The 26,476-nt window shown below is 44.5% G+C and overlaps 1 protein-coding gene across 2 annotated transcripts in view; it reads left to right on the forward strand.

Annotated features, from left to right (window-relative positions):
• TUFM (Tu translation elongation factor, mitochondrial) overlaps positions 1–22,132 on the forward strand; it is a 27,264-nt gene extending 5,132 nt beyond the window's left edge. The window contains exons 3-11 of one of the 2 annotated variants that reach the window (XM_085880500.1): positions 5,580–5,757; positions 5,888–6,054; positions 6,981–7,085; positions 8,901–9,062; positions 9,189–9,321; positions 14,706–14,810; positions 15,191–15,342; positions 20,613–20,732; positions 21,370–22,132. In XM_085880500.1, coding sequence (XP_085736626.1) covers positions 5,580–5,757; positions 5,888–6,054; positions 6,981–7,085; positions 8,901–9,062; positions 9,189–9,321; positions 14,706–14,810; positions 15,191–15,342; positions 20,613–20,732; positions 21,370–21,522 — 1,275 coding nt within the window. In that variant the 3' untranslated portion in view covers positions 21,523–22,132. The remainder of the gene's footprint in view (positions 1–5,579; positions 5,758–5,887; positions 6,055–6,980; positions 7,086–8,900; positions 9,063–9,188; positions 9,322–14,705; positions 14,811–15,190; positions 15,343–20,612; positions 20,733–21,369) is intronic. The other variant, XM_085880501.1, reaches the window with a different exon arrangement.
• The last annotated feature ends 4,344 nt before the right edge of the window (positions 22,133–26,476 follow it).

Below are 26,476 nucleotides of genomic sequence, written 5' to 3' on the forward strand. Positions count from 1 at the left end.
TGACGATGTCATGCGTTGACCATACCAGGTGCAATACCTCCTCTCAGAAGGTCATTACCAATTAAACTGGTGATTTTATTTTTTAAATGACCAATCTGATGAAAACTTTATTATTTTGTAATTAGATCAGATGGAAAAAAAATATATGAATCAAAAATGCTCACGGCTGGATTTGAACCCACGCCGTCTCGGTTGCTCACTCATTATTCTCACAATCGGCAACTACCGTGTAGTGGGAACATGACCGTGTTTAATCGTGTGGTGTTGAAGATTCTGATGTAACGTTGTCATTGTGGAGAATGTATTGACAAGGTTTTCTATTGTGGTAAAAGTTGTCGCCATCACGTGTAGGATGTTTTTTTTTTTGTTGTTAAATATACATCTTACCCCCTTCTTCCTGGGGCTGACGGGATGGTCTAGCGGTATGCAAACTCGCCTCTAAGCTGTCTAGCCTGGGTTAGAATCCTGACCCAGCTATAAACTGTCATCCCGGTGTTTCACAGGCAGGGTGATTCATCAACGTGTGTGCCGTCCTTCGGATGGACGTTAAACTGGCGTCCTGTCTGCCGGCATTCGTTGGTGGACATTACAGATTTTTTTTTTTTTTTTTTTGGTATTGTTCGGGAAGAGTCTGCGAGCTATTGCCGGCACCATGTACCGATTCCAAATTCCCTACCCTAACCAGCAGAGGGTACTGCATCAGTGGCACAGCCGCACCCTCACCAATAATGCTGCAGACAAACAAAGAACCACATCCTGTAATTAGTTTTCCCATGAAGCTTGTAGTAGAGGGGCTTTCAGTGTAGCTTTGACTTAGAGGTACGCAACCTTCCCCTTTGAGCTGTATTCTGGGTTCAAATGCTCACCCAGCTTTCAACTGCCATCCCGGTGTTACGCAGGCAGGGCGATCAATGCGTGTGTCGTCCCTCAGATGAACATAAAGCCCGGTGTCCCATCTGCCAGAGTTTGTTGGTGGACGTTAAATATCCCGTTGGTTGTCATCTCCATTTGTGGGTTTCAGAAGGTGGGAGCTCCCGGAACTCAAAATCTCCCCCTCCTTTTTTGGGAAAGGCTCATTGTTCATGAATCTTTCTCCTTCACCGTTGGTTCCCCATGCTTCATGCGCAGAATACGCTTCACAGTGGAGGATGATTTCCTTCTCCAAGTTCCAGCTCTTTTCATTTTATCATCTCTGATTCGTCTGAAACTTAGTAGTTGGTTACAGAACAGGCAACACCTTTTTAGCCTTGGTGTCGAGCTCTGTCCTATCACGAGGCAGGGATCCCCTTCCTCACTGGAGAAGGTACAGTCATCCTTTCAGCACACGTTCCGGCTGCTCGGTGTGGCCGCACAGACTTGGGCCTCAGCCTACAAGGGGTCTGTGTCCCTTTTCGTCTTTTTCTGTGACTGACTGTCATTGTTTGTCATAGTTTTTGTTTTCCCCAAGAGGTCGTAGGGCCTCGGCTGCTTGACTGGAGTCACCGATGGCCACGAAGGTATATGCCATGGTTATGCGTCTGCCTGTTTGCTTTCTCCTCACTGGTTTGCTTAATAGCTTGCCGTCGCTCGGGATCGTTCACAGGGGAGGTATCCACAACCAAATCCCCGTGGTATCGTGTGAGCTGTGAGCAAGGCAAGAGGTGAGCTTGTATAAATAAGATAGTGTCAATGGCAAATATCCACATCCGGATAAAGCTTTCTCCCGCAATGTCAAGTCCAAACTTCAGGAGATTAGGCACTCACCATCGGTCAATCTTGGCCTCACCAAAGAAGTCTCACCATCTGAACTCGAGACTGCAATTTATCAACTCGAATGTGGTAAGGCCCCAGGCCCAGACAACATTCATGCTGAATGGCTCATCCATGCCGGCTCTCATCTGCGAGACAGGTTGAGGACCTTCATGTCACACTGCCTTGAAACAGCTCAAGTCACACTGGTCTGGAAGAGAGCTAACGTTGTAGCAATCTCCATGCCGGAAAAAAAAACGACCCAAAGAGCTACCACCTGATCTCGCTCCTGTCTGTTCCTTTCAAATTGTTTGAAAAGGTCATCCTGAACCGGCAAGAGCCACTGCTTGAGCAAGTTCGCCAGAATGAACAAGCAGGTTTCAGGAAAAACAGGAGTGCGGAACACATTCAGGATGCTTTTGAGGCCAACAAGAAAGTGGTTCACTCATGATTGATCTCTCATCTGCCGATGACACGGTATGGTGCCGTGGCTTGCTTATCAAGCTATATAATGCTCTTCAAGACAGATGTGTGGTACGAGTCGTCGATGAGATCATCTCCAACCGCTGTTTTCGGGTGATGATAAATGGATTACCCAGGTGGACCAGGACCCTTAAGACTGGTGTCCCCCTCAGGGTCTGTTCTTGCTCCAGCACTCTTCAACCTCTATGCCGCAGGCTTGCCACACACTACTTGTATAAAGTCAACTTATGCAGATGACTTGGCCATCCTAAAGACCTGTGACACTTTTCATGGTGTAGAACAGACCTTGTCATGTGATATTTACACAATGGCGACTCTGTCTTGATGCGCAGAAGACCACTTGCTCAGCTTTTCACTTGAGCAACAAGGACACCAATACTACCCCAGGCTCTCAAGGAAAATATGAAAGGTTTTCCACATGATCTGATTGAAAATGATTGTCTCTTCTTTGCAACGACTTCGGTTCGTCGCAAAAGTAAGTCCCGAGTGAGGTCATCGACGCGGCAGCCATGTTTAGCGACGCTTCAACACGCAAAGCACGTTTGATCGAAGCGATCATGCTTCCAGGTACTTTTGCTTGTAACCAGTCGAGCGTTGTCATGCCAATGTGATGTCGCACTTTGGTGCTCCATACCCCGCAAGCTGTTGGATGCCATTTGCGCATACATAGTGAGAAACTCTGCTGTAAAACTCACTCTTTCCCATAAATTTCACTGTCTGCCATGAAGTCTGTCATTGATTGCAAGGCCTTGTGGATTGTAAGGTTCGGAAAAGTGCGTAATTTACAAAGGACAAGGACCCAGAACCGTCTTTTGATGCTTTCATTGAGGTTCATCGGGGGTCATGCTGGTTATTAAAAAAGAGCATTCTAAATTCACCTTCCCATATACCGTACGCAACTACGCATCGTATTGTTCAAGCAAGTCATTCATTACCTACTTATTAAGTAGATGTGATAACGTGACCCCTTAATAAGGTATCTATTTATTTATTACATGTATGCAAGACAGGAAGGGAAGAGATTGGAATTGCCAACATTGAGAAGAGGAATAGAAGGGAAGAGGATAGGAACGGAGCAATTTCTTTATTGTGTACGAGCAAATATAAGCCGTAGTTTCGTTCATGGTGGTGTGAAGGGGAGGGGGTGGAGAAAGAGAAATGGAGGGGAGGGGAGGGAAGGGGGTGGTGGCGGTGGGGAGAGCAACGCATCATGAAACGTTGCTATACACTGTGTGTGGGGGGGGGGGTAGAGAAGGAGTTGAAAAAGAGGTATGGGTTGGAGGTGGCATTAGCAAAGAGAGTGACATGTTGTACTTAATTACCGAACACAAATTTTTTTTTTTAATCTCATGTCAGAACAGCTGTCCACAAAACAACACAACAGAATTTGTAATGTTAACCACTGACATCTGCAAAAACTTGTATCCCAGTTCCAGAAAAATTGTGGGAACATTAACCAAAAGGATGCACTGAAACCATGGAAGTACCACTCACGTATGACCTAATGATTCCATCGAGCATGAACATCAAAAACAAAGCGTTGCGACCAGATATCATACTTAGGCACAAAAAGAGAAGGCATTGCTAATCGAGGTGTTAATACCAGTGATTTTGGACTAAACGATACAGAAATCAAGAAAATGACCAAATACCAAGACCTCAAGAATGAAGTGAAAATATCCTGGAAGCTGAAGAATGCCAAAGTTGTTCCAGTGATAGTTGGACCTACAGGAATGATGACAAAGAAGCTTACAGAGATATAAACCATCCCTGGGAATATTATTACAAACCAACTACAGTTGGAAGCTGTCTGAGGCTCAATGATGATCCTGAAGAGAGCCCTCGGCACAAAACTTTGAGAACAAAACACACCACAGCTTGGTCCATGAATCGTGACACCCTTTACCAAAATGAAGGTGGATACTTTGAGCCCACCCAGGGAGGACTCCATTCCACATTCTGAAACCCACATATGTAGATACCAATCAACGACACACACACACACACACACACACACACACACACACACACACACACACACACACACACACACACACACACACACACACACACACACACACACACACACACACACACACACACACACACACACACACACACACACACACACACACACACACACACACACACACACACACACACACACACACACACACACACACACACACACATACACACATACACACACACACACATACACACATACACACATACACACATACACACATACACACATACACACATACACACATACACACATACACACATACACACATACACACATACACACATACACACACTGCCTTTTATTTGTATAGATGTACATATTGGTCAGGGGTAAATTAAGAAAAATCTGAGAAAATCAGATGGTAGTAGAAGGAAATGAGGTGAGCAGAGTTTGAGAGTGAAGGGAAGAAGATTTGGAGGATATCGTATTTAGGGGATAGAATCGAAGGAAAGAGCACAGAAAGGACAGAGGGTAAAGAAAAATTCTGTCATGTTGGTATACAGAATAAATCGATGACTCCAAAAGTAAGCCTGGTGTTGGCTTATCGGTTAAGGTGGCTGGCTTGAGATCTTAGGGTCTTTGGTTGAGTTGACTCAGCTTGTCATCCTTCCGAGGTCGGCAAAATGAGTACCGCCTTACTGGTAACAGAGGTACTTCATCGGCGGCACAGCCGCGCTTCCAGAAAATGATGCGGCCACAGGCTGCATGCAAAACAACAAGTCCAAAAGTGAAGGACAACAAGGTAGCATAACGTCTGAGTAGAGACAGAAGGGATGGGATATTAAGAGAAATGGGCAAGGGATCTGCATGAGAAATATCGTTGAGGGGGGTGCGGGTCGATTGTTCCCCATGCAAACACCCCTCGAAAAAATGTACTGGATGATGATGATGATGTCATTGGCATCCAGATCAGGAAAAAGAGTTAAACAAGTCAGAAGAAAACTTCTTTTTTAATGAAATATGTGGGGATGAAATCCCCCCCCCCCCCCCAAAAAGCAACCAAACAAGGTAGGAAGGAATGACACTAAAGGATTATGTTGTTGTGCTGTAGTGTCATTGTAGACTGTATGATGTAGATATAGAGTATTTGGGGCAAGATGAACAAAGCAAGATGTGAGCTTGTAAAAGCTGTCGTGTTTACCAACTTGCTGCTGGTAGGAGAGTGGCACTGCTCGGCAATCCTCCTCCTGCCAACATGCAGGTTATTAAATGTTTGTTTGTTTGAACTTTCTCTTGTTGGCCTCATGTGTTGATGTCATGACATGTCTGTCGATCTAACATGCGTTTTTGTAGCTCGTCCTACTTATTCATATTTCCTCCGTACCTCCTTGCCGTATAGAGTACGGCTCTCTCTGGACGGGTGGCATTTGAGCCAAGGCCATGGCAGTTGATCAAATTCCGTGGATATGCGGTGGAAGCCAAGAAGTTGTTTGTCCGAGACAGACCGCACGTGAATGTGGGGACCATCGGCCATGTTGATCACGGGAAAACTACTCTCACCGCAGCCATCACAAAGAGTTAGTCTGAAACTTCTCTTATTTCCTTTAAATGTTTTATTTATTTATTTTGGTCTTTTTTTTTTTTTTTTTTTTTGCTGCCTCTTCCCTTCTTCGTCGAATACCTTTCACTTTTATAATGTTGGTGCAGTTTTAGCGACGTCGGGTGATGCCAGGTTTAAGAAGTATGAAGAGATAGACAATGCTCCCGAGGAGAAGAACCGTGGCATAACCATAAATGCGTCCCACGTGGAGTACTCCACTGCGAGTCGGCACTACGCTCACACGGACTGCCCAGGACACGCGGATTATATCAAAGTGAGGCCTCTCTGCTCCTCACCCTCCTTGTGGCGCTGTTGCACAAATGCTGCATCATCACCCTCACCAACACAACCTCTTTCGTTTCTTGCTTTGTTTTATGTCTTTTTTTTTTTTTAAGATCGTTGGTTCGGCCATTTTGTCGGTCATCCTGATTGCAAACGATCAGGATCTTTATCGGGATCGTTCAAAAAGCGCAGGAACCGGAATAGCCAGGAATTAGAAGTGGCCGGGGTCACAGATCCCCACAATTTGCTGGGAAACATGCTGACCCGATGATGCGGAGCAGCTGCCTGACCGATGTCTACAATTGTCGAGTAAACACTTCCTCCAACTACACAAAGGAGGTTACGAAAGCTTGTAAGGGCTTTGGATGGCTACAAATATTTTTTGGCCTGTTGGATTCATGGGATGCAGACTTGGAACGTGCTGGCGATGTCCAAAGGAAGTGCCAACCGATATTGATCAGCAATGTCCGCTTGTATACACACTGGCTGGTCATCAAACTCTCTACGGCTGATTAAGCCTCCCGCTGTAGGATAGAGGGAGGGTTATAACTGTTGTTGGGTTTGTTTCCACAATTGGTGCCCCCGATTTTTAATGGTACCACGGATGGTTTAATGGTTTCTTCAACCCATAGAAGAACGAAATCACCATTTAGGTTTTTTTTTTTTTTTTCTTCTTCTTCAATATCCCAGATTTGGTATCTGTACGTTTTTTGAAAATGGAATTTGGTTTCCCTTTTAAAGTTGTTTCGATCGTCAGTAAAGTAGAGTGTTGCAGCTATTTCTTCGACCGGCGATGTTGCCGGCAAACACAACACACGACTCGGATTGCTACTTCATTGAAAATGTACTCCGCTGTTTTCGATGATTGAGCACGTCGTCTGACCCCAACCACACAATTTAACCATCATCTTTGTGCAGAACATGATTACAGGAACGTCCCAAATGGATGGCTGCATCCTCCTGGTGGCTGCAACGGATGGACAGATGCCTCAAACTCGCGAGCACCTCCTCCTTGCCAAGCAGGTAAGGCTAAAGCACTGTGGGAATGTTGGATCCCATTGTACATGAGCCTGTAGATTTATGGGAATGCCGTACATTTGGCATGGAGCAACGATCTCGTTTATAAATGGTTCACTTTTCAAGGTTGGTTTTTTTTTTGTTTTATTTGGAGCTTATTATTTATTTTTCTTTGTTCTGCTTTTATTACCTCTGTCACCGAAGGTAAAGGAGGTTATGTTTGTCTGTCTGTCTGTCTGTGTACAGTATATCTCATAAAGTTGTGGACGGATTCGGATAAAATCTGGTGGAGAGGTTGGATGTGTGATGAGGACAAATTGATTCGATTTTGTGAAGATCCGGATCCGCCGACTGGAATTTTTAAAGTGATTCTTCACCATTGAGAGATGAGGCTCAAAAACGATATAGTCCTGCGTAGCGTATTTCAAAAATGTATATGTTCTCATGGATCAGGCATTACGTGGCGGAGGTATGCGCTCTACCGAATGCCCTTCTACTTTATTTATTTATTCATACAAAGTCGAGATTCGTGGAGGAACTGGAACATGGAATGAATTAGGACGAAACACAACAAAAGGAACAGCAGAAAGAGAGAGGGAAACTCACGAACAGCAGGGTTGAGGGATAAAATAGGGGGAGACTTGGACAAATAAGGGATGTGGGGAAGAATGAGAGCATTGGGAGGACACAAGGGGTGAACAAGATGGATACAGTTGCAAACTCTCAGGAAGGAAAAACTGGAAACTTGGAAGAATGAGAGCTTGGGGAGGGTTAATGGGGGTATAAAATATGGTTTTGGATTGGGAACAATCTGAGATGGTGGTGAACAGCTGCCTTGAAGACCTGGATTGAAGAATGTAGAAGTTGGTTCCGCAGGTGGGGGGAAAAAGTGGTCCGAATGAGTGGAGGTGATCAGTGATCTTGAAGTGGTTTCACCAGAAGGGAGTTGATGGTGGACCGTGTGTGCCCTGCAGAAACCTGGGGGGAGGGGGGAGGAGGGGTCAAATCACAAAGAGCAGAGGGTGCAAGACCAGAAAGGAGGTGGTAGAACACAGAAACTACTGACCGGTCTACGATGGCGTAGTGATCGGGCCATTGTCTCGGATTCATCATGAGGGATTCCAATTTTGTTGAAGGTCTTGGTTTACATGGCGCCAAGCTGAGCGAGGTGAGAGGTCGGGGCACCAGCCTCGAGGGGGGAGAAGTACTCTAAGCTGCGAATGAAGGCCTTGCAAGTGGATCAGAGTTCAGGTATACCAAAGAAGGACTTTATATGGCAGAGGATACCCAGTCGGCGAGTTCAGGGCATTTTGTGTGGCACTGCCTTTTTGAAGGTAGCATTTTGGGACTCATTCCAAGTTGCCTTGAGGTATTAAGAGATGACCATGAAGTGTGGAAATCTAACCTACATTGGACCTACAATCTAACCCTCACTGGCAAATTAACTCTCTGGGCATTAATGAGACTATGAAATGCAGTCTCTGTGATTGCTGGTGTCAGTTTGCTGTGGCAGACAACGTTAAACAAATGGTTTTGTCAACTAATAGTTATTGATAAGAACGTGTTTACCAATTTGGTAAATCGATGAGGTGCGGCCGACATTTTGACCGTTAGACCTTCATCGCAGCGAAAGTGCTCGTTTTAACTTTTCCTGATTGCCGAGACAGCTGAGGCTTCGTGTATTGTTGATGGTTGTTGAAGCTTTTAATGCCATCGATGGAGACAGTTTTGAAACTCATTGTTCTTCACATGGCAGATCTTGGTTCAGTGCGACTGGTGCTTGTTCGAGTTTAAACGCAACTCCCGTGTGTGTGGGAACAGATTGGTGTGGATCACATTGTGGTGTTCATCAACAAGGTGGATGTGGTCGATCAGGACGTGCTGGACCTCGTGGAACTCGAGATCCGTGAGGTCCTCTCCTCGTATGGCTTTGACGGCGAGAATACCCCCGTGGTCTGTGGCTCTGCACTTTGTGCCCTGGAGGTGTGGTGCGACCAGTGCCTGTGCTTGTTTGAATCATAGTGTTTGTGGTGTCTCTCTGCTTGTTTAACTTTACGTTTCAAACTTCAGGCAATAATGTGTGACTTTGCTTCGTTTTCCTTGTCCTAGGATCGTGAGCCTCAAATTGGGAAGGAGGCAGTTATGAAACTGCTCGATGCTGTGGATACCTTCATCCCGTTGCCGAAGCGATCTCTGGATTTGCCTTTCATGATGCCCATCGAAACGACATTCACGATCCCAGGTAAGATTTCTATTGAATGAGCCATTCATGAAAGAGTATGAATTTTGATTTGGCATTACCTTCTTTATCAGTCATTTAGTGTTTAAAAAATTTGATACAATTTTTTTTACTAATAACTAATAAAAGTACAATGGCATAAAAAAAAAGCACAACCTTAAAATTATTGCTCTGTTGCATCCCACAGTTACAACTTTAACAAGTAGTCCGTGGAGGCTTCCAGGCTTATGGACGTGATGGTTTGCCAAACGGAATTGTGACAATCAAAATAAAGACGAACAAATAATCCTTGTCCAGTATTATAAAAACCGAGTTTGCTAAGTTGCTTGCTTGCTTTCTTGATGCCTATACTCAGTAAGAGGTGAGCACATCTTTTAAATACGTGCTAGTAGAACGTGAGGATGTCCATCGACTACGTACAAACCCTGGTTTACGTTGGGGTGCGTTCCTGAAAAGTACGACGACGATTACACTTGTTTTTGATTCATGACAGTTATATTCAAGTCCACATACGTATAAATAAAATTAAACAGTCTTCCATTAGCAGTCGAAGTTGGCAGTATCCTTCAGTAAGTGCCTGCATGTTCACTGACCTGAGGCAAACTTAATAACCCGGCATCCTTTTGACGAATAACATCTGATTTCACTTCTAAGGTTGTGCTTTAGCGATGTATTCCGGGGTCTTTATCTGTCTTGCAAGTTCTGAGAACACTCGAGAATAAACAGTATTGGTTTTAAAACGACGTAGGTGTGAGTCGAGATGACTAACGTCAAGAGGGGGGCGTTAATAACGTGACGACGTTTTTGTGAAATGACATGAAAAGGGTCGAGGTGAACCGCGGTATTACGGTACGCACTTTTTGAACGCGAGTACGTCTATTAAATATGTACTATTAGAACGTGAGTACGTCTATTAAATATGTACTATTAGAACGTGAGTGCGTCTATAAAATATGTACTATTAGAACGTGAGTGCGTCTATAAAATATGTACTATTAGAACGTGAGTGCGTCTAATTACGTACTATAGCACGAGTTTGTAGTTGTTGCTGTGAAGGCGTTCTTGTCATATACACATGGAAAACCACTTTAGACCCAAAAATTCCGACCGTATCGATTTAGTCAGTTACGGAGCTTCAGAAAAAATTGTACTCCACTTCGAATTCGCCATCTGCACCCACCCAAAAGATGAGATTATGAAAGTATAAACAGCTAGTGAACTAATAAAAGTACGAGTGTATTGTTGTGGTTCTCACCGCGCCGGAGTGTGGGCGACCGCTTTTAGCTAATTCGCGGCCGCACGTGCCCACCGACGTGGCAATCCCAGTCGCAGCTTTCGGATCACCGCTGAAATCCAGCTACGGGTGTGTTTTTAACCACACCGTAAATCGGCCAACTATTCTGTCCACGCGCAACAGGGTTGATCGCCGAATTGTCGATTTACCTAAGTATTCGCGCAGACAGAAATGCCGGGGATTTACACCTCGACGGGACCCGTACGGACACGAGCCGCTTTATGCAGCTCGTGCCGTTTGCGATTGCCGAGCGGTTTATTATCGCCAAGCCCTGTCGGACTTGATTATCTTATCGGCTATTAAAAGCCAGCTATTATTCCGAACGCAATTACGGCAGCTCAATGGAGGAAGGGACGCAACGAGCAGGTAAATATTCAAACAATGACATTTATTTCACACGCATGCAGTCAATGAAGCAATGAGGGTAAGGGACAAGACACGAGCAAAAAGACGTACAGCCAATCTATTTATTACGTAATGTACAGGCACTTAACAGTTCTACTTAGCGGACAAGGTGCCACAGACTTCCATGCAAAAACCCCAGAAAAGAACAAGACCCGGGCTCGTAAGCCTTTAATATTTGCTCAAAGCCAGGATGACCGGAAGGCTCTGAGAGACCGAGCAGGCTACCTGCCACCCTCTTGGTGACTCGCTGGGCGACCCTCGATGCCTCTGCCCGAACTCGTCTCAAGTCCAACAACGCCTTCAAACGGTGCCTCCAACGGCGAACCGGCTGGCGACTCCTCTCCGGCTCCGACTCGACCAACTCCAACCAACTGCTCCCGCTCTCCACACCGATTCCACAGACGTCCTCCCCATTTCTCTCACAACCGCCAACAACAACTCACTCGGCGTCGACCCGCGCCACCTTTTATCGCTCCGGGCGCTCGCCCCCAAGGGGAGGGGCCGCGGTGGGCTTTTTCCACCCCAAATCAGCACCCTCCTTTATTTCACCTTTGAACCCTCATTTTGGCGGGAACCGACCCGATCAAAGGCGAACGTGGTTGATGGATGCTCTGGTAGTTATTGTCTTTGCCATCGTTTGTGGAGATGATGCTGGCGTAAAGATGGCGTTGTTTGTGGAGATGATGCTGGCGGAATGTTGTTCATTTTAAAAGAACGATAGAAAAGAATAACAGCTAACTCAAAGATGCACAGCCCGGCACATGAATAATTCCCGTTAGACATCGGTGGGGAAATCTATTCTGGACACACACTTATCGACATAACTGATCTTCAGGGAACCTGAATGGTGTTCTGTGAATTTCCACAACCGTAACAGTATTTATTTCGGGATGAAAGTAAAAAGTTTCCCTGGATTTTTTAAAATTTCAATAAGCCATCTTGGATCCCAGTTTGTCTCGCGGAGCTGTTGCACTCGTGTTACGAGAGTAATTTCAATACAATCGGGAGCTTTTAAATGCATCTCACAAAAGTAAAAATTGTGAAACCTGATTTGTCTAACGTCTCCCAGATGTTTATATTGTTGCTCTTCTTTTTAACCTGAGCCCCAAGTACAGAAGCGCAAGCCCGAGGGTGGGTGTGGTGTGGCCTCCTTGGGAATTGAGGGTTATTTTGATAATCAAATTAAGTAAAATCTTCTTGCGCATGGAACCTTGACTACCGGGTAGCTATCATTTTGTTGGGGCACGACTATGCCGCTGATGCTGTGCCCCGATACCGGTACACTGGTACTCGTTTCGCCGACCTCGGAAGGATGACAGGCTGAGTCAACCCCACCTGGTGTTAATTCGGCGGCCAATGGCGCTCAGACTCAGGACCCGAAGATTCCAAGCCAGCCACCCTAACCACTAAACCAACACCAGGCTTGTTAAGTGAAATTGGTACAGGCCTCTGAACGATAAAAAAAAAATCGATCGTGAATTGATTATCTTGGGGACCAAAAGCCGATCCGAGAATTGCTTTCCTTTGTAAGAAAGTTATCTGGAGCTGGAATTGAAGTTGTAAAATCTCAGGAGCAGTCTGTTTCTGGTGTAATGCCTTTCCAACATCTCGGATGTGCTTCACCAGCTGAATGTCGACGGAGGGTTGCAGGTACAAACTTGGCCCCGGTTGCATGCCTCATTAAATATGGTTGTACTCCGGCCGTTTTGTTGTTTGTTTTTGCAAAATATTCTCTTTATTTTGGCAGCTGCAAGGTTAAAACGCTTCTCAGAATATAAAGGATGAAGAAGGGAAGAGTGCCAGGCATTGATGAGGTGTGTGCAGAGATGATAACTGCAGCAGAAGAAGTCGGAGTCAGTTGGACGAAGAGGCCGTTAAATGGATGTGTGAGAGAGGGTTCAGTTCCAGAGGAGTGGAGGACAGGGTTAATTGTGCCGATGTGGAAGAAGAACGGCGATGTTCAAGATCCGGGGAAGTTCAGAGGCATTACGCTCCAAACCTTAGTCGTGTCATGGAGGTGCTGGAGAAGGTTCTGCAGAGGAGGATAAGGAACAGTGAAGAGGGTGGAGATGGAGATCTGAGAAGAGCAGCAGAGGTTTATAAAGGGTAGGGGGACGACAGGTGGGATGGTCACGCTGAGACAGCTGGTGGAGAAGAGGTTGGAGGTGTAAGGTTAAATGCCATTGGGATTTGCGGACCTGGAAAAGGCCTACGACAATGTCCCAATAGAGATGGTGATGACGACACTGAGATGGATGGGAATACCGGAAGTAGAAGACAGGTTGGTGGAAAGGATGTTCAAGGGAACGAAGGGAAGAGTTTTGTTTGGTCCTGGGATGTCTAAGGAGTTCAGTATGAATGTCAGTTTGAAGCAGGAAGCGCTTTCAGCCCACTCGTGTTTATCATGGCGGTGGAGCTGGGAAGCAGGAAGGTGAGCTTGAGGGGTAGTATGGGGAGGATGCTGTATGCGGATGATCTGGCTGTTATGGTGGGAGGTGCAGGAAGTACTGGGGGCGTGGTAGGAGGCATTTGGGAAGCAGGGGCTGAAGATGAGTATGGAGAAGACTGAGGTTATGTGGGTCAGGCATAACATTTCTCATATCAGAGAAAAGAAATGAATATCATGTTTGATGGGAAGGAGATCAGACGGAAATCGGTTTGAGTATCTGGGAGGAACAGTGACTGGGAATGGTAAATCGGAGGCAGAGGTTTGGAGGGGGATTCAGGTGGGTGTGAATGCATGGAGGGAGTAATGGCAGACAGAAAGATATCAAGGAAATGGAAAGGTAAGGTTCTGATGTTGTGTGTAACGCCAGCCTACCTTTACAGTCTGGAGATGGTGGCACAGACAGACAGACAGACAACAGAGGTTGCTGGTTTGCGAGAACAACTGGGTCAGGAGGCTTGCGGGAGTGAAGAGGTTGGATAGGAGGAGGATGGATGAACTGGTGTGCAGATGAGTTTGATGGGGAGATTGGTGAAATGCCGGCTGAGATGGGCTGGACACTTGGTGCGGATGGGGGAAGAGAGAATGGGAAAGAGCAGATAAGTTGAGGGAGCAAGGTAGGAGGAAAAGAAGTAGACCACGGTTGAGATGGGAGGATTGTGCGAGGAGGGATATCGTAAGGTCGAGGTGTTTGGAGAGTGGGGAGAGTTGGCTGAGGACAGAGGGAAGTGGAAAAGTATTGTGATCGAAGTTTGGAAGAAGCTTGGTGCCATTGGACCTCACCCTTTTATATAGAGGAGGAGAAGAAGAAAGCCAACTTCAGTGATAGAGATGATTGAGAAAGGTGTGTTGGGAAAGTTTGGAAAGACAAGAATGGTCGATGCTTGTATATAAGAAGGGGATGGTTGTGTGGATTAGTGGATTGGCATCCCACAGGTTGTGGGTTGAAATTCATCCGAAGACAGCAGCAACAACGATTTGGGATTCTCAGCTTCTCGAAATCAAGCTTAGGATTTCGGGATAATTTAATGTCATCATTGTACTGTAGGTTAAGAACCCGTGTGGCTCGTCGTTTTCATTCAGGGAGGGTTATTCTACCTGCCAAACCTTGTCTGTACTCCATGCGACACCAATCGTTCCTGCATTGCAGTTGACACTCTTTGCCCTTTTGGCAACTTGAGATGTGCATCAAAGGGTTATTGCGTGATACACCTGCGTGCAATGCTCTTTTGCTCTCCACAGGACGTGGTACTGTGGTTTCTGGTCGAGTAGAGCGTGGAGTCATCAAGAAAGGAGCCGAATGCGAAATCTTCGGTTACAACAAAAATACTCGTTCCATCATCACAGGCAAGACGAGTTCACCGTTGATCGTCTCCTTGATTATTCGACAGCATTGTTTTCTCCAGGTATTTAGTTGCGAGTTTGAAAGCAAGCAGCTGGTCCAGACACACTTTGGTGCGTGACCAGCTTTACAGTACTCATCGTCATTTAACCCCTTCAGTACATGCTTTCCCAGCTGAAGCTGAGTAATTGATCGCCTACCCTCATTGATCAGCAAAGACAGCCTTGGTCATGTATGACACATTTGAATCGATGATGATCTCTACTAAAATGTAGTGCTTCCTGAATGAGGCTGGTAATCCTTTTTTACATACAAGTGTGAAGCAGATCTTTTTCTCTTTTTTTTTAATGTTTTATGTGTTTGTTTTTTTTTTCATGGCACACAGGCATTGAAATGTTCCACAAGTCCTTGGACCGTGCTGAGGCAGGGGACAACCTAGGTGCTTTGATACGAGGCTTAAAGCGAGATGATGTACGGCGTGGCATGGTAATGTGCCAGCCAGGGTCTCTGAAACCCCAGCAGAGAGTTGAGGCACAGGTATCGACTACATTTGTGGGTGTTGGTCTGAAAAAAAGGTAAAAAGTCGAATTGCACTCGGTGGAGCGCAATAGCTCCGTCAGGCTGAACAGTTTACGTTTTGTATCCCACCGATGGGCCGGATCTGGACCAAAATCTAATCAGCTTATTCGTGTCACTTCCCCACCTCATCCACCAAGTTTTGTCTTGATTTGCCCGCAACTTTTTGAGACATCGTGCTATGTTTTTGGCCTGATCTCTCAATTGTGAAGAATCATTTTTTAAAATTCTCGTAACCAGATCCAGATCTTCACCAAAATCGAACCAATTTGTCCTTGACAAACACCCATCGTGTCCACCAAGTTTTTATTTTTTTTATTTTTTTATTTTTTTTTTGTCTTCTGAATCTGTCCTTAACTTCTTGAGATATCCTGCTTACAGACCAACAAATGGGTGCACACACAACCTCCTTCCATCTTCGGTGGTGGAGGTAAAAATGAGCCATTCCTGTCCACAAATATCGTACATTTTGTGTCCTTGTGCATGGCGTTGATACAAAAGCAGGGAGTAGGATGTTACTGTTTCAATAATCCTTGGTTTGAACAGATATTACTGTTGTAAGTCATTCGTTTTACTGGGGTCGTGAGGTTTTTCACATTGAATTGATGTCGGTCTGATGAGGTGGTGCAAAAGTAGCACACTTGTTTTCGAGTTGGCGAGTCTAGGTTGGATTTCTTACCTGACGATAAACTGTTAGATTGACGCTTTGCAGGTAGGGCATTGGATGCATATAAAGCTGGGTGTCTCATCTGCTAGCATTAGCTGGTGGACGTTCACGGTCCCACAATATTTTTCGACGAAGAGTAGGCGAGTTACTGCCCTGGTTTACTTGGTTACTGCCCTGGTTTAAAATACCAAATTTACTTGGTCCAAAACCTGGCCCTGAGCTACCCACCTGTCCACCCATCCTATGGACGAGAGAAAATGTATATGGACGGGCATGTAACTGGCCAGGGTAATAACTCGACGACTCCTCGTCGAAAGCATTTGTCGGAAAGAACGCCGGAAGTCGTCACTGCAGAATGCCTCCCGCTTCTGGCAAAGGTACACTACCAGTCAAAAGTTTTAGAACACCACCATTTTTCAGTTTTTACTGAAATTTAAGCAGTTCAAGTCCAGTGAATAATCTGAAATGGTACAAAGCTAAGCGGTAAACTGCCAGAGGTTATAAAAAAGTTTAGGTTACCAAAAACTGAAAAATAATGTAAATTTCAGAGTTGTTAAAAACAAGCCCTTTTCAGGGAACAAGTAATGGGTTAGCAACTGCAGCTGTTCTGCAGCAATGGAAGTAAATTAAGCCTTGAAAGTTGATGCAAACAATTCCTACAGGTGTCCCAACTTTTGTTGATTATTTACAAACCCTCTGTCTGTATAAAAGCAGTGTTAGAACAGACTGTGTTGCTACACCCTCTGAAGCATTATTTGGACAATATTGCACTGCAGGAAGTAGTATATTGCTATCATAATGGTGAGAAAAAGACAATTAACAAAGGAAGACACAGACCATTATTACCCTTAAAAGTGTACGTCTTTCCTTTGGAGAAATTGTAAAGTAAGCCAAGGTGTCAGTGAGTACAGTTTCCTACACCATCAAAAGGCACTTGGAAACTGGAGGAAACTCTGACAGGAAGAGATCTGGCAGACCCAAAGCCACAACACAATCAGAAGACAAGTCTCTGAGAGTCAACAGCTTGCGTGATAGGCGGCTCACAGGACAACAGCTTCAAGCACAGCTTAACACTGGTCGAAGTAAGGAAGTCTCAGTTTCAACTGTGAAGAGAAGACTTTGAGCTGCATGTTTGACAGGTCGGGTGGCAGTAAGAAAGCCATTGCTAAGATGGCAGAATAAGAAAAAGAGGCTTGCCTGCGCCTTGAAGCACTACCAGTGGACTACTGAAAACTGGAAGGTCATATGGACTGATGAATTAAAATTTGAAATCTTCGGTTCATCACGTAGGGTTTTTGTATGCCGTCGAGGAGGCGAAAGGATGGTTCCTCAGTGTGTGACACCAACTGTCAAACATGGAGGAGGAAGCGTGATGATCTGGGGCTCTTTTGCTGGATCCAGAGTCGGCGACTTGCACAGAGTGACTGGCACCCTGAACCAAAAGGGCTACCACAGCATTTTGCAGCGCCATGCAATACCCTCTGGTCTACGCCTATTTGGTCAGCGGTTCATCCTACAGCAAGATAACGACCCAAAACATATCTCCAGGCTATGTCAGAACTACCTTAGAAGAAAAGAACAAGATGGGAGGCTTCAAATCATGGAATGGCCAGCAGTCTCCAGACTCTCCAGTCTCCAAACATATAGACTTAAACCCCATTGAGCTGGTTTGGGATGAACTGGACAGAAAGGTGAAAGCAAAGTAACATACAAGTGCAACAGATTTGTGGGAACTTCTGCATCAGTGTTGGGAAGAACTTTCCGAACAATATTTGATTTCCATTGTGGAAAGAATACGATGAGTATGTTCGGCTGTTCTATCTGCAAAAGGTGGCTACTTTGATGAGTCAAAATTTTAGATTAAATTTTGTTCAACAAAACGATTCCTTGATTTCTTTTTTATCTGCAATTGTTTATTTGTTCTATTCTTTAATTTTAGAGTGCATTGAAACATTAAACTGCTTAAATTTCAGTAAAAACTGGAAAAATGGGGGTGTTCTAAAACTTTCGACCGGTCGTGGAAGTAATGAAGGGAAGTGCGAAAATTGAAGTTTCACTTGTTTAGACTCCACTGCAGTTCTCTAATATCTCTCCAGTACACCATACACGTGGCCAGCTGTGTGCACAAGCTTCAACCGATAGCTCTCACGGCTTATTTGGAGTCGTACAAATGTCACCAAAGAAGCATTCAAAACACTTTTCCATCAATTGTTCCGTTCAATATGCTGCCAAATCAACTTGAGGTTAGCGAAAGAGACCCAGAACGAAGGAGGAAGAACGAGGTTTTCATCCACCTACTCGTGTTTGTAAAATCTGCAAGAGCTGGAAATCGCTCTCCAGAACGTGTGTGTATATTTATATATATATATATATATATATATATATATATATATATATATATATATATATATGTATATATATATATATATATATGTATATATATGTATATATTTATATATATATGTGTATATATATATATGTATATATTTATATATATACATATATGTGTGTGTATATATATATGTATATGTATATGTATATGTATATGTATATATATATGTATATATATATATATATATATGTATATGTATATATATATATATATATGTATATGTATATGTATATATATATGTATGTATATATATATATATATATATATATGTATATATATATATGTATATGTATATGTATATGTATATGTGTATATTTATATATATATATATATATATATATATATATATATATATTTTTTTTTTTTTTTTTGCGACAGTGATTGCATTTGTTCAAGTACACTGTACAGTGTTGAGGTAGCCCATGCCACCGTTTCACCATTGTACTTCAGTTTGTGTAAACATGCACGTTCTCAACCTAGCGGGAAAATTAAATTAAAAGTAATCATGATATAACTGACTGCGCATACATGGCGGAAGTGGGGGGGGGGGGTGTTTCTGTACCAATCTCCATTGGCTTTCACCAATATGCATGATTTTAATAAGTATTTCGAAGCACAGGAACACACAGTTATGCAAATACATTACCAAGCGTGCGGTCAATTATGCTCCGAGGCAAAAAAAATTGGTGAGCATGATGGACGATGCCCAGTCGGTGACTGGCTTTGGCGGCCAACTTGGATGTGGTTTACCCAAAAAAGATCACGGCTGATAATGAGACCCAGGAGTTTGAATGACTGAACTTCCTCAAGAGGATTGTTAAAAAGGTAGATAGGAGGATTTGCTAGACGGTCCTTACGGAGAGAGATCGTGAGAGCGTGGGATTTGTCAGGATTGAAAGACATTTTCCAAGTGTTTGACCATCTTGTGATTTTTTTTTTTTCTTCTCGAGGTGTGAAGAGAGAGAAGAGTTTGCTGCCTGTCTGAATGATGAGGGATGTCACGGCACAGGGTGGCGTCATCGGCTAATAGATAGAGGATTTTCTATAAAGTCAGAGAGATCATTGACGAAGATCAGGAATGGGACTGGGCCCAGAACACTGCCTTGGGGCACTGCACTCCACATTCCAGACATTTATCAGGCTCGACTTTGTCATTATAGATTCATACTCTTAATGAACGCAACGGTATCTGTGTCGGCCTAATTTAGGATGGTAAATTGAAGTTACAGAACTACCTCAAAGCACCATATGTCGTCACGTGAGAAAACGCACTGAAGAAAAGGCAAATCTGTTTGCTGTAATATCGGTATGATATTAAAATAAGAGATTTACAATAAGAGGGAACACACAATAGAAAAATATGAGAAGTGTTTTTTTTTTAATTTTGGGGGATTTGCCAGAAAATGCCCAGAATGCATCTGCAGCCATCTCAGATTCTGGAGCTTTGATGCATCGTCGTGGCCTGGGTGGCTTCTGGAACCCTGACCTAATGTGCTGGGATAATGGATTGGCCGTGTTTTTCAATCCTGACTCAGGCCTTGGTTCCCACCTACTGGACGGGGGACGTTTCATCAGTGGCATTGGCTACCCTCTCACCCGATACGAACCGGCAGCCACGTGCTGCATGTGAATGAATGAATGAAGGAATGAATTTGATGATGTGGAAAGTTGTACCGCTATTGCATTTTGAAGTAGAGAATGACAACTATCAACCCCAGGGTTATCCACTTGTCGGCACATCGATCTACGTACGACTGAATCATAATCCCTTATTTTTTCATGGTGTTGGACATTGTTCAGCGCTTAATGAATCTTTATCTTTTTCTTTTTTTCTCCTTTAAATATGAAGCTTGTGGAGAACGTGTGTATATATTATTTGTATATGTAGGACGAGGTCACTAGGACATCGGGAGATGACCAGATTTGGAGTTTCGCCATGAGGTCAGTGCTTTGATAGGAACACCACGTGTGAACCTTTAAACAAGTTCTAAAAAATGTTTTGTCTTTCTGACTTGGGTGAGGACATAAAGACCTGATAAAATCCATAACTCGCTGCACCGTAACCTTTCAAGGAACGGTGTTTGTGGAGCTGTTAAGCAAATTTGGTGCCTCCTCAGCTGCGGTCAAGGTGTGCTTGTCAATATCACCTGTTGTGTGTGTGCTTGTGTCCAGGTGTACGTGTTGAGCAAAGAAGAAGGTGGCAGGCACGGTCCTTTTGTTAACAGCTTCTCACCAGTGATGTTTTCCCTCACCTGGGACATGTCCTGCAATGTTGAGCTTCCCCCAAACAAGGTCGATAGCCATAGACGTCCCATGGCATGACATCACCCTCAGTACTGAATGCTTGACCATTATCATAACACTTTCGACTGTTCTGCAAAATTTCGACCCACAATGCAACGACATAGTGTGAAAACACGATTGCCTTCTTGTCATATGAACACATACGTATTGGCATGCATCATTGACCCGTCTATCTATTACATGTACAAACCCATTCTACTACTCCCTCCTTGCCTTCCTGTTTTCCGACCACCACCCCCCCCACCTTTTTTCTTCTTCCCCCCTGCCCCCTCCCCCTAATTCAACCGTTCCACCACGTTCTTCCCTCGAGCGCATAAATAAATGGACATCCACCTTTCACCTTCATTGCTTTTATGTCATGATCCCAATTCCAAATTTCACTCGTTTCATCATTTCCACTCTCTCATTCTCTCACTCTTTGATTTGATACTTCTGGCTCTTGATTAGAGGGTTGGTTGGGTGCAGAGTGGGGTCGGAGGAAGGGGGATACTCAATCCACAGTCGGTCAGTCCTAATAAAATCAAGTCGTTGCTGTAGTCATCTTTGTGTTTGGTTTGTGTAAATGTATCGCTTTGTCTGTGTGCGCAATCATACCTCCATCTTTGAATGCTACCTTGCCGTGCAGGAGATGGTGATGCCAGGGGAGGACACGTCGCTGATCTTGACCACAAGGTGTCCCATAGCCATTGAGCAAGGCCAGCGATTCACTCTGCGTGATGGTAAAATCACTGTCGGCACCGGCGTGGTCACAAATATATTGGAGTCGAAGAGTGAATAAGCTTTGGCCCTCCTTGACCCAAGCACCCTCAACATGACACCTGTCCTTGTTGAATCCTCTATGCTACCGGTTTATTGAACCGATCGGTGTGTGAATATGATATTGAGATTTAAACTGCATACTTTGTATGTTGTTAAAGCCAAGCTTTTCTTTTTACACTTGTATTGTTTGGGATGTTTTGTTAATTTGGTGACGATGCCAGTCTTCTTGTGCCCGATTTGCGACTCGGGTCGGAGCACTGAGCATGGAGCAGAAAAAGCAAAGTTTGAATCTTGCATCTTGTTTCTCGTGGCCCTTCGCTTTATGCAAAATGCTTCCCTCAGCCATTCAGTTAAAAGAAAACATGCAGATTTATACTGCACAGAGTCTTTTGTATCCTCCAAACACCCATCATCCCACCCCTCTTCCTCGTCTAAAGAAGAGCAGTGGTGCTTGGTTGAAGTTTTCATTGGCTGGCTTGATGTGGAGTTGTATATTTATGACATGTGGAGCCTTCCAGGTTAAATGAGTCATTCTGGAAGTGCTGGACTTCAAGTAAGCAAATTGGGTCCCCCCCCCCCCCCCCATTCATGATCAAAGGTTCTTGTAATAAATACTTGGTGATCAGAAATGACAATGACTTGTGCTTACTGTGTCGGTGGGTTTCTTTGTCTCAATCAGTTCATTGTGAACTAGCAAATATAACCCGTCGCTTCGCTGACTGGAATATTAAAATGTTGGGGTGGGGGATGAGGGGAGTGTGGAGGTGAGGGTGTCCTGGATATGTATTTGGTGGGGTGGACTCCTTATGTCTGCATTAGTACAGGACTGAACGAAATTGGGTACACTCAAATGGGTCATACTAAACACCGCCCAGGGATATCTCTAGGGGGGTGGAGGGGCTTTGTTAGGAGGGAAGGGAAGGAAGCGCGTTTTCATTCAATTGTCGAAAAAGCCGTACAAGAGTTCGTGTCTTTAATTTCCACACATATGATGCTCTCGAATCTCTTCACTTGAGATGAATTGCAGAATTAATCTGAGTTGCAGTTCTGACAGCTTCTTTTTTTTTAAAGCAGTCATTGTCCAATTCGCACATTCTTTGACACCCTTTCCTCTCCTCGACCTCTGGAGAGTTGTATGGTGGTGTTGGAGGATAGCGAGGGGAAGGGAAGCACCATGAGGGCAAGGGAAGGAAAGAAAGCATGAGAGGGGTGGGGGAGGGTAGGTAACGTACCAGGGCATTACCGGGATGATAAAATGCACCCAACCCAATGTTTTCTTTTTGATTGCCGTGTACTATGTAAAACCAGAATGGGTTTTAATTTTTAAAGGCTCCCACTTATCTGCCTGCAGGTTATATAGAGCATGGGGTTGCGTTCAATGAAGTTCCACTTTCTGCACATTCCTTAATCTTTTCACTAAATATAATCGTCCAAACAGGAGGAAAAAAATTAAGCTAAATGCTTTGCTTAAATAATGAATACACTTGGTCATAAAGATCGCTAATTTCTTTAAATTTTCAGATTTCACTCCAGATTTCGACACTTATTTAGTCCACAAGATCCGATTCTCAGGTTGGTGGACAGGTTGGGTGTGTGACGAGGACGAATCGATTCAATTTTGGTGAAAACCCAGATCCGGATTTGGATACGAGTCGTTTTTAAAGTGATCTTTCACCATTGAGAGATGGGGCCAAAAACTGTATAACATGATTAGGCCCTGGGCTGTCCGCCGCTATCGTTCCGTGAAAAGGGTGCGACTTATTTTCACTCACAATATGGTCTAAATTATATTTGCTGTAACGTGTAAAAAGTTCTCCATGTGAACAACGCCCAAGTCTGAGCATTAATTAGAAGTTACACACACTATTTTTCAAAGTGCAATCGGCGATTAACTGCGTATGTTGGCCAAGAAGTCGGCCAGCTGGCGTAGCAATATCAGCTGCAACCAATCAGCAGCTGTATTTTTGTAAACACGGGTACTACTTGTACTGTCATGGCAGCTTCCACGTCGGCCTTAACTTAGTGATATCCCGAGCAAAATCCCAGGAGAAGTCGCCTTCATGGTGTGTTTTGCATCTGTCATCGGTACAAGAACACTATGTACGTCCATTTACTGAGGTTATATGGGGTAAATATCGTGAGTGCTTGGGAAAATGGCGAGATTTACCCGGGGAAAGTGGTGACATTGCCCGGTCGCGTTATCACAGTCATGCTGGCATTGGCTTCACCAATATTCCACCGAGTGCTGGTTACCATCCAACGTGCTACAGACCGTTCACCGATAAAAAGAGATGGCTTGCGAGTAAAACGATGCACGCTTTTGAGGGAGCGACTGAAGTATCTGCAGTAGATGCTTCTGTTCAAAAGCCTGGTGTGCTGTCATCACCAAAGAAGAGTCTGCGATCAAGATCGGCATTGCCAATCTCTTCACAAGCCCATATCCTCCCACATATTTGCATCATTTGCAAGAAAGAGTCACGTTATCTTAACCGAGTCCATAGGCCAAAGCGTGATAAACTAGTTGAATCTGAAACACTCAGAGCAGGTACATACCGAGATATTTGTTCATTTTGATTTGCCATTCTGTCTGTGTACGACAAGTTTGTTGAAGAGCAAAGGAAGTTTCATCCCACCTTCGATTTCTGGACATCATAATTGGAGATGGTGACTATTTTGCTCCTTTTCATTCGAGCCACTCGGGAATCCAACTGGGAGCTCCATCTCGCTGCAACCAGATCTATGTTGCCATGGGTTTTTTTTCGTACGATCGAGTACATTATGCCCGATATTTGACCGCTTATTGGGTTGAAATGATTGGCCTTCCTGAGACCCATCCTCAGTGCTATGCCGAACTTCGTGAACATGGTCAGTGGTCAGTCCAACGACAAGTCCAACATGGTTTTGCCTCTATAGCTTGTGACCAGGCTATCGAGCAGACTGTCAACCGTGATTCGAAAACATCAACAGGAATCACCAACTTCAGCCTTGATAGAGCAGCCGTTCACCACTGGATCCTTTCACAGAATGAACGTGCGGCTATAACCCGACAATGTCAGACCCTAGCGGGTAATCATTCTGAATTGTCATTCTGAATTTCACTTGTTCTGAGTAGTCATTCTGAACACAACCACACAATCACGTCGTCGGAAGGATTTCGATACAGCTCGTACAATAAGGGATGAGAGACACATACAGAACCTCGTGTCTACCATCACCTCAATGATGGATCTTTTAGATCCGAAAGCGGACTTGGTAAGCATTAGTTCTGGGATCATTGCAAGCCGCACTGTGAAGCATGATCTCCTCAATGCCTATGAAACCAGTGAGCATTTACTCTGCGGTTTTATGGAATCCCGCTTGTTGATGAACACTGTCGATTTCTACTCCATCCTCAAGGCTCAGAAGCTCAAAACTTTCACTGCACAAGTGAAAAGTACTTCGAGGGTAACATCAAAGAAAGAAATTACCCTGAAAGCTGATCGTAATTTGTTCGCACGACTGCTGATCATTGGTCAGACGTTGCAACTCGACATGCGAGAGGGACTTTCATATTCGCCAAGTCCGTCTCGCTTCCCCTTGCCAGTGCAGATCGTAATCTTGCAAAAACCAATAAATCCGCATTGATGGAGCGTAGGGTAGATAATGTCCTTGCTCTTTCAATGCCTCACGACCCTGCTGTTCTAGTCGATGGCATGGCTGTGATTCAGGGACTTGTCTGTATACCGGAGACATTTCTCAACCTGGCTCAAAGTATCCAAGCTGCCCTCATTAACATAATGGTGAGGTTTGGCAGCTCTAGGATAGATTTTGTGTGTGATCGATACCCTGACATCTAGATCAAAAATGCTGAGCATTCTCGACGAAGTACCCTAGGTACTTGTGTAACTAGATTGTTGTACGGCCCCGATCAAAAAGTCCCAAGTCAGTGGAAGAAGTTTCTCGCCAGTGGTAAGAATAAAGAAGCACTGATTGATTTTTCTCTTCACCACTTGGCGGTCAACCAGTCTGCCTAACCTAGGGCGCGATTACAGCATTTATGTGACACATTCTGACCAGTGTCACGTGCTGAAAGTGACATCAGGTGAGGAATGTGTACAGTTAGTGGATGAGTTGCAGTGCGGACACCCGCCTCATGCTCCATGCAAAGCACGCCGGTTCCAGCTACCGTGATATTGTCATTCACAGCCCCGATACTGACATCGCAGTGATCGCTGTTGCACTCGGTGCGCAAACACAGACGAATTTGTTTTTTTCAACTGGCGTGAAAAATCGCGCCCGTGTGATTGACATCGGACGCATCAGAAGTAACTTGGGGGAGGAATTGTCTCAGGCTCTCATTGGATTTCACGTCCTGACCGGATGCGACTCGACAAGTTGTTTTTATGGTAAAGGAAAAAAGAAGATCTTTTCAGCCATGTCCAAAAACGAGACTTTCGTGCGAGGCTGCGCGAGGCTGGGGTCCGATTTCGATATAGCAGCAGAAACCATGACTTCATTGGAGAGGTTCGTTTGTGCTATTTACGGTCAAGAGTCGGCAGCGGATGTGAATGACGCAAGATACAGAGTATTTTGTTTGGCTTCGTCACCAGGAGAACAGTCTATGCCACCTACAAATGACGCTCTACACCAACATATTCTACGTGCTATCAAGCCACCATACATAGACGGGCGCTATCCCCCTTGATCAATGCTCCTACTCCAGTTGGCCACGGCTGGCGAATGACAGGGGACGAATTGTCAATTCTGTGGATGACACAGGAACCTGCCCCAGAAATAATCTTGCAGGTAGTCAACTGCACCTGTAAAATGTCAAACTCCAAAACAGGACAGTGTTCCTGTCACTTCTCTACTTTGTCCTGCACAGATATATGCAATTGTCGGAATTGTGGGAGTAGTTCGAAAACACCGACCGAAGAATTATTTGAAGGGGGGAATGAACAGGACGACGACACCGATGATGATGATGATGATGC

The sequence above is a fragment of the Eptatretus burgeri genome, chromosome 5 (assembly GCF_056783735.1).
Source record: "Eptatretus burgeri isolate ZD-2024b chromosome 5, Ebu_testis_v1, whole genome shotgun sequence".
NCBI classification, from domain to species: domain Eukaryota; kingdom Metazoa; phylum Chordata; class Myxini; order Myxiniformes; family Myxinidae; genus Eptatretus; species Eptatretus burgeri.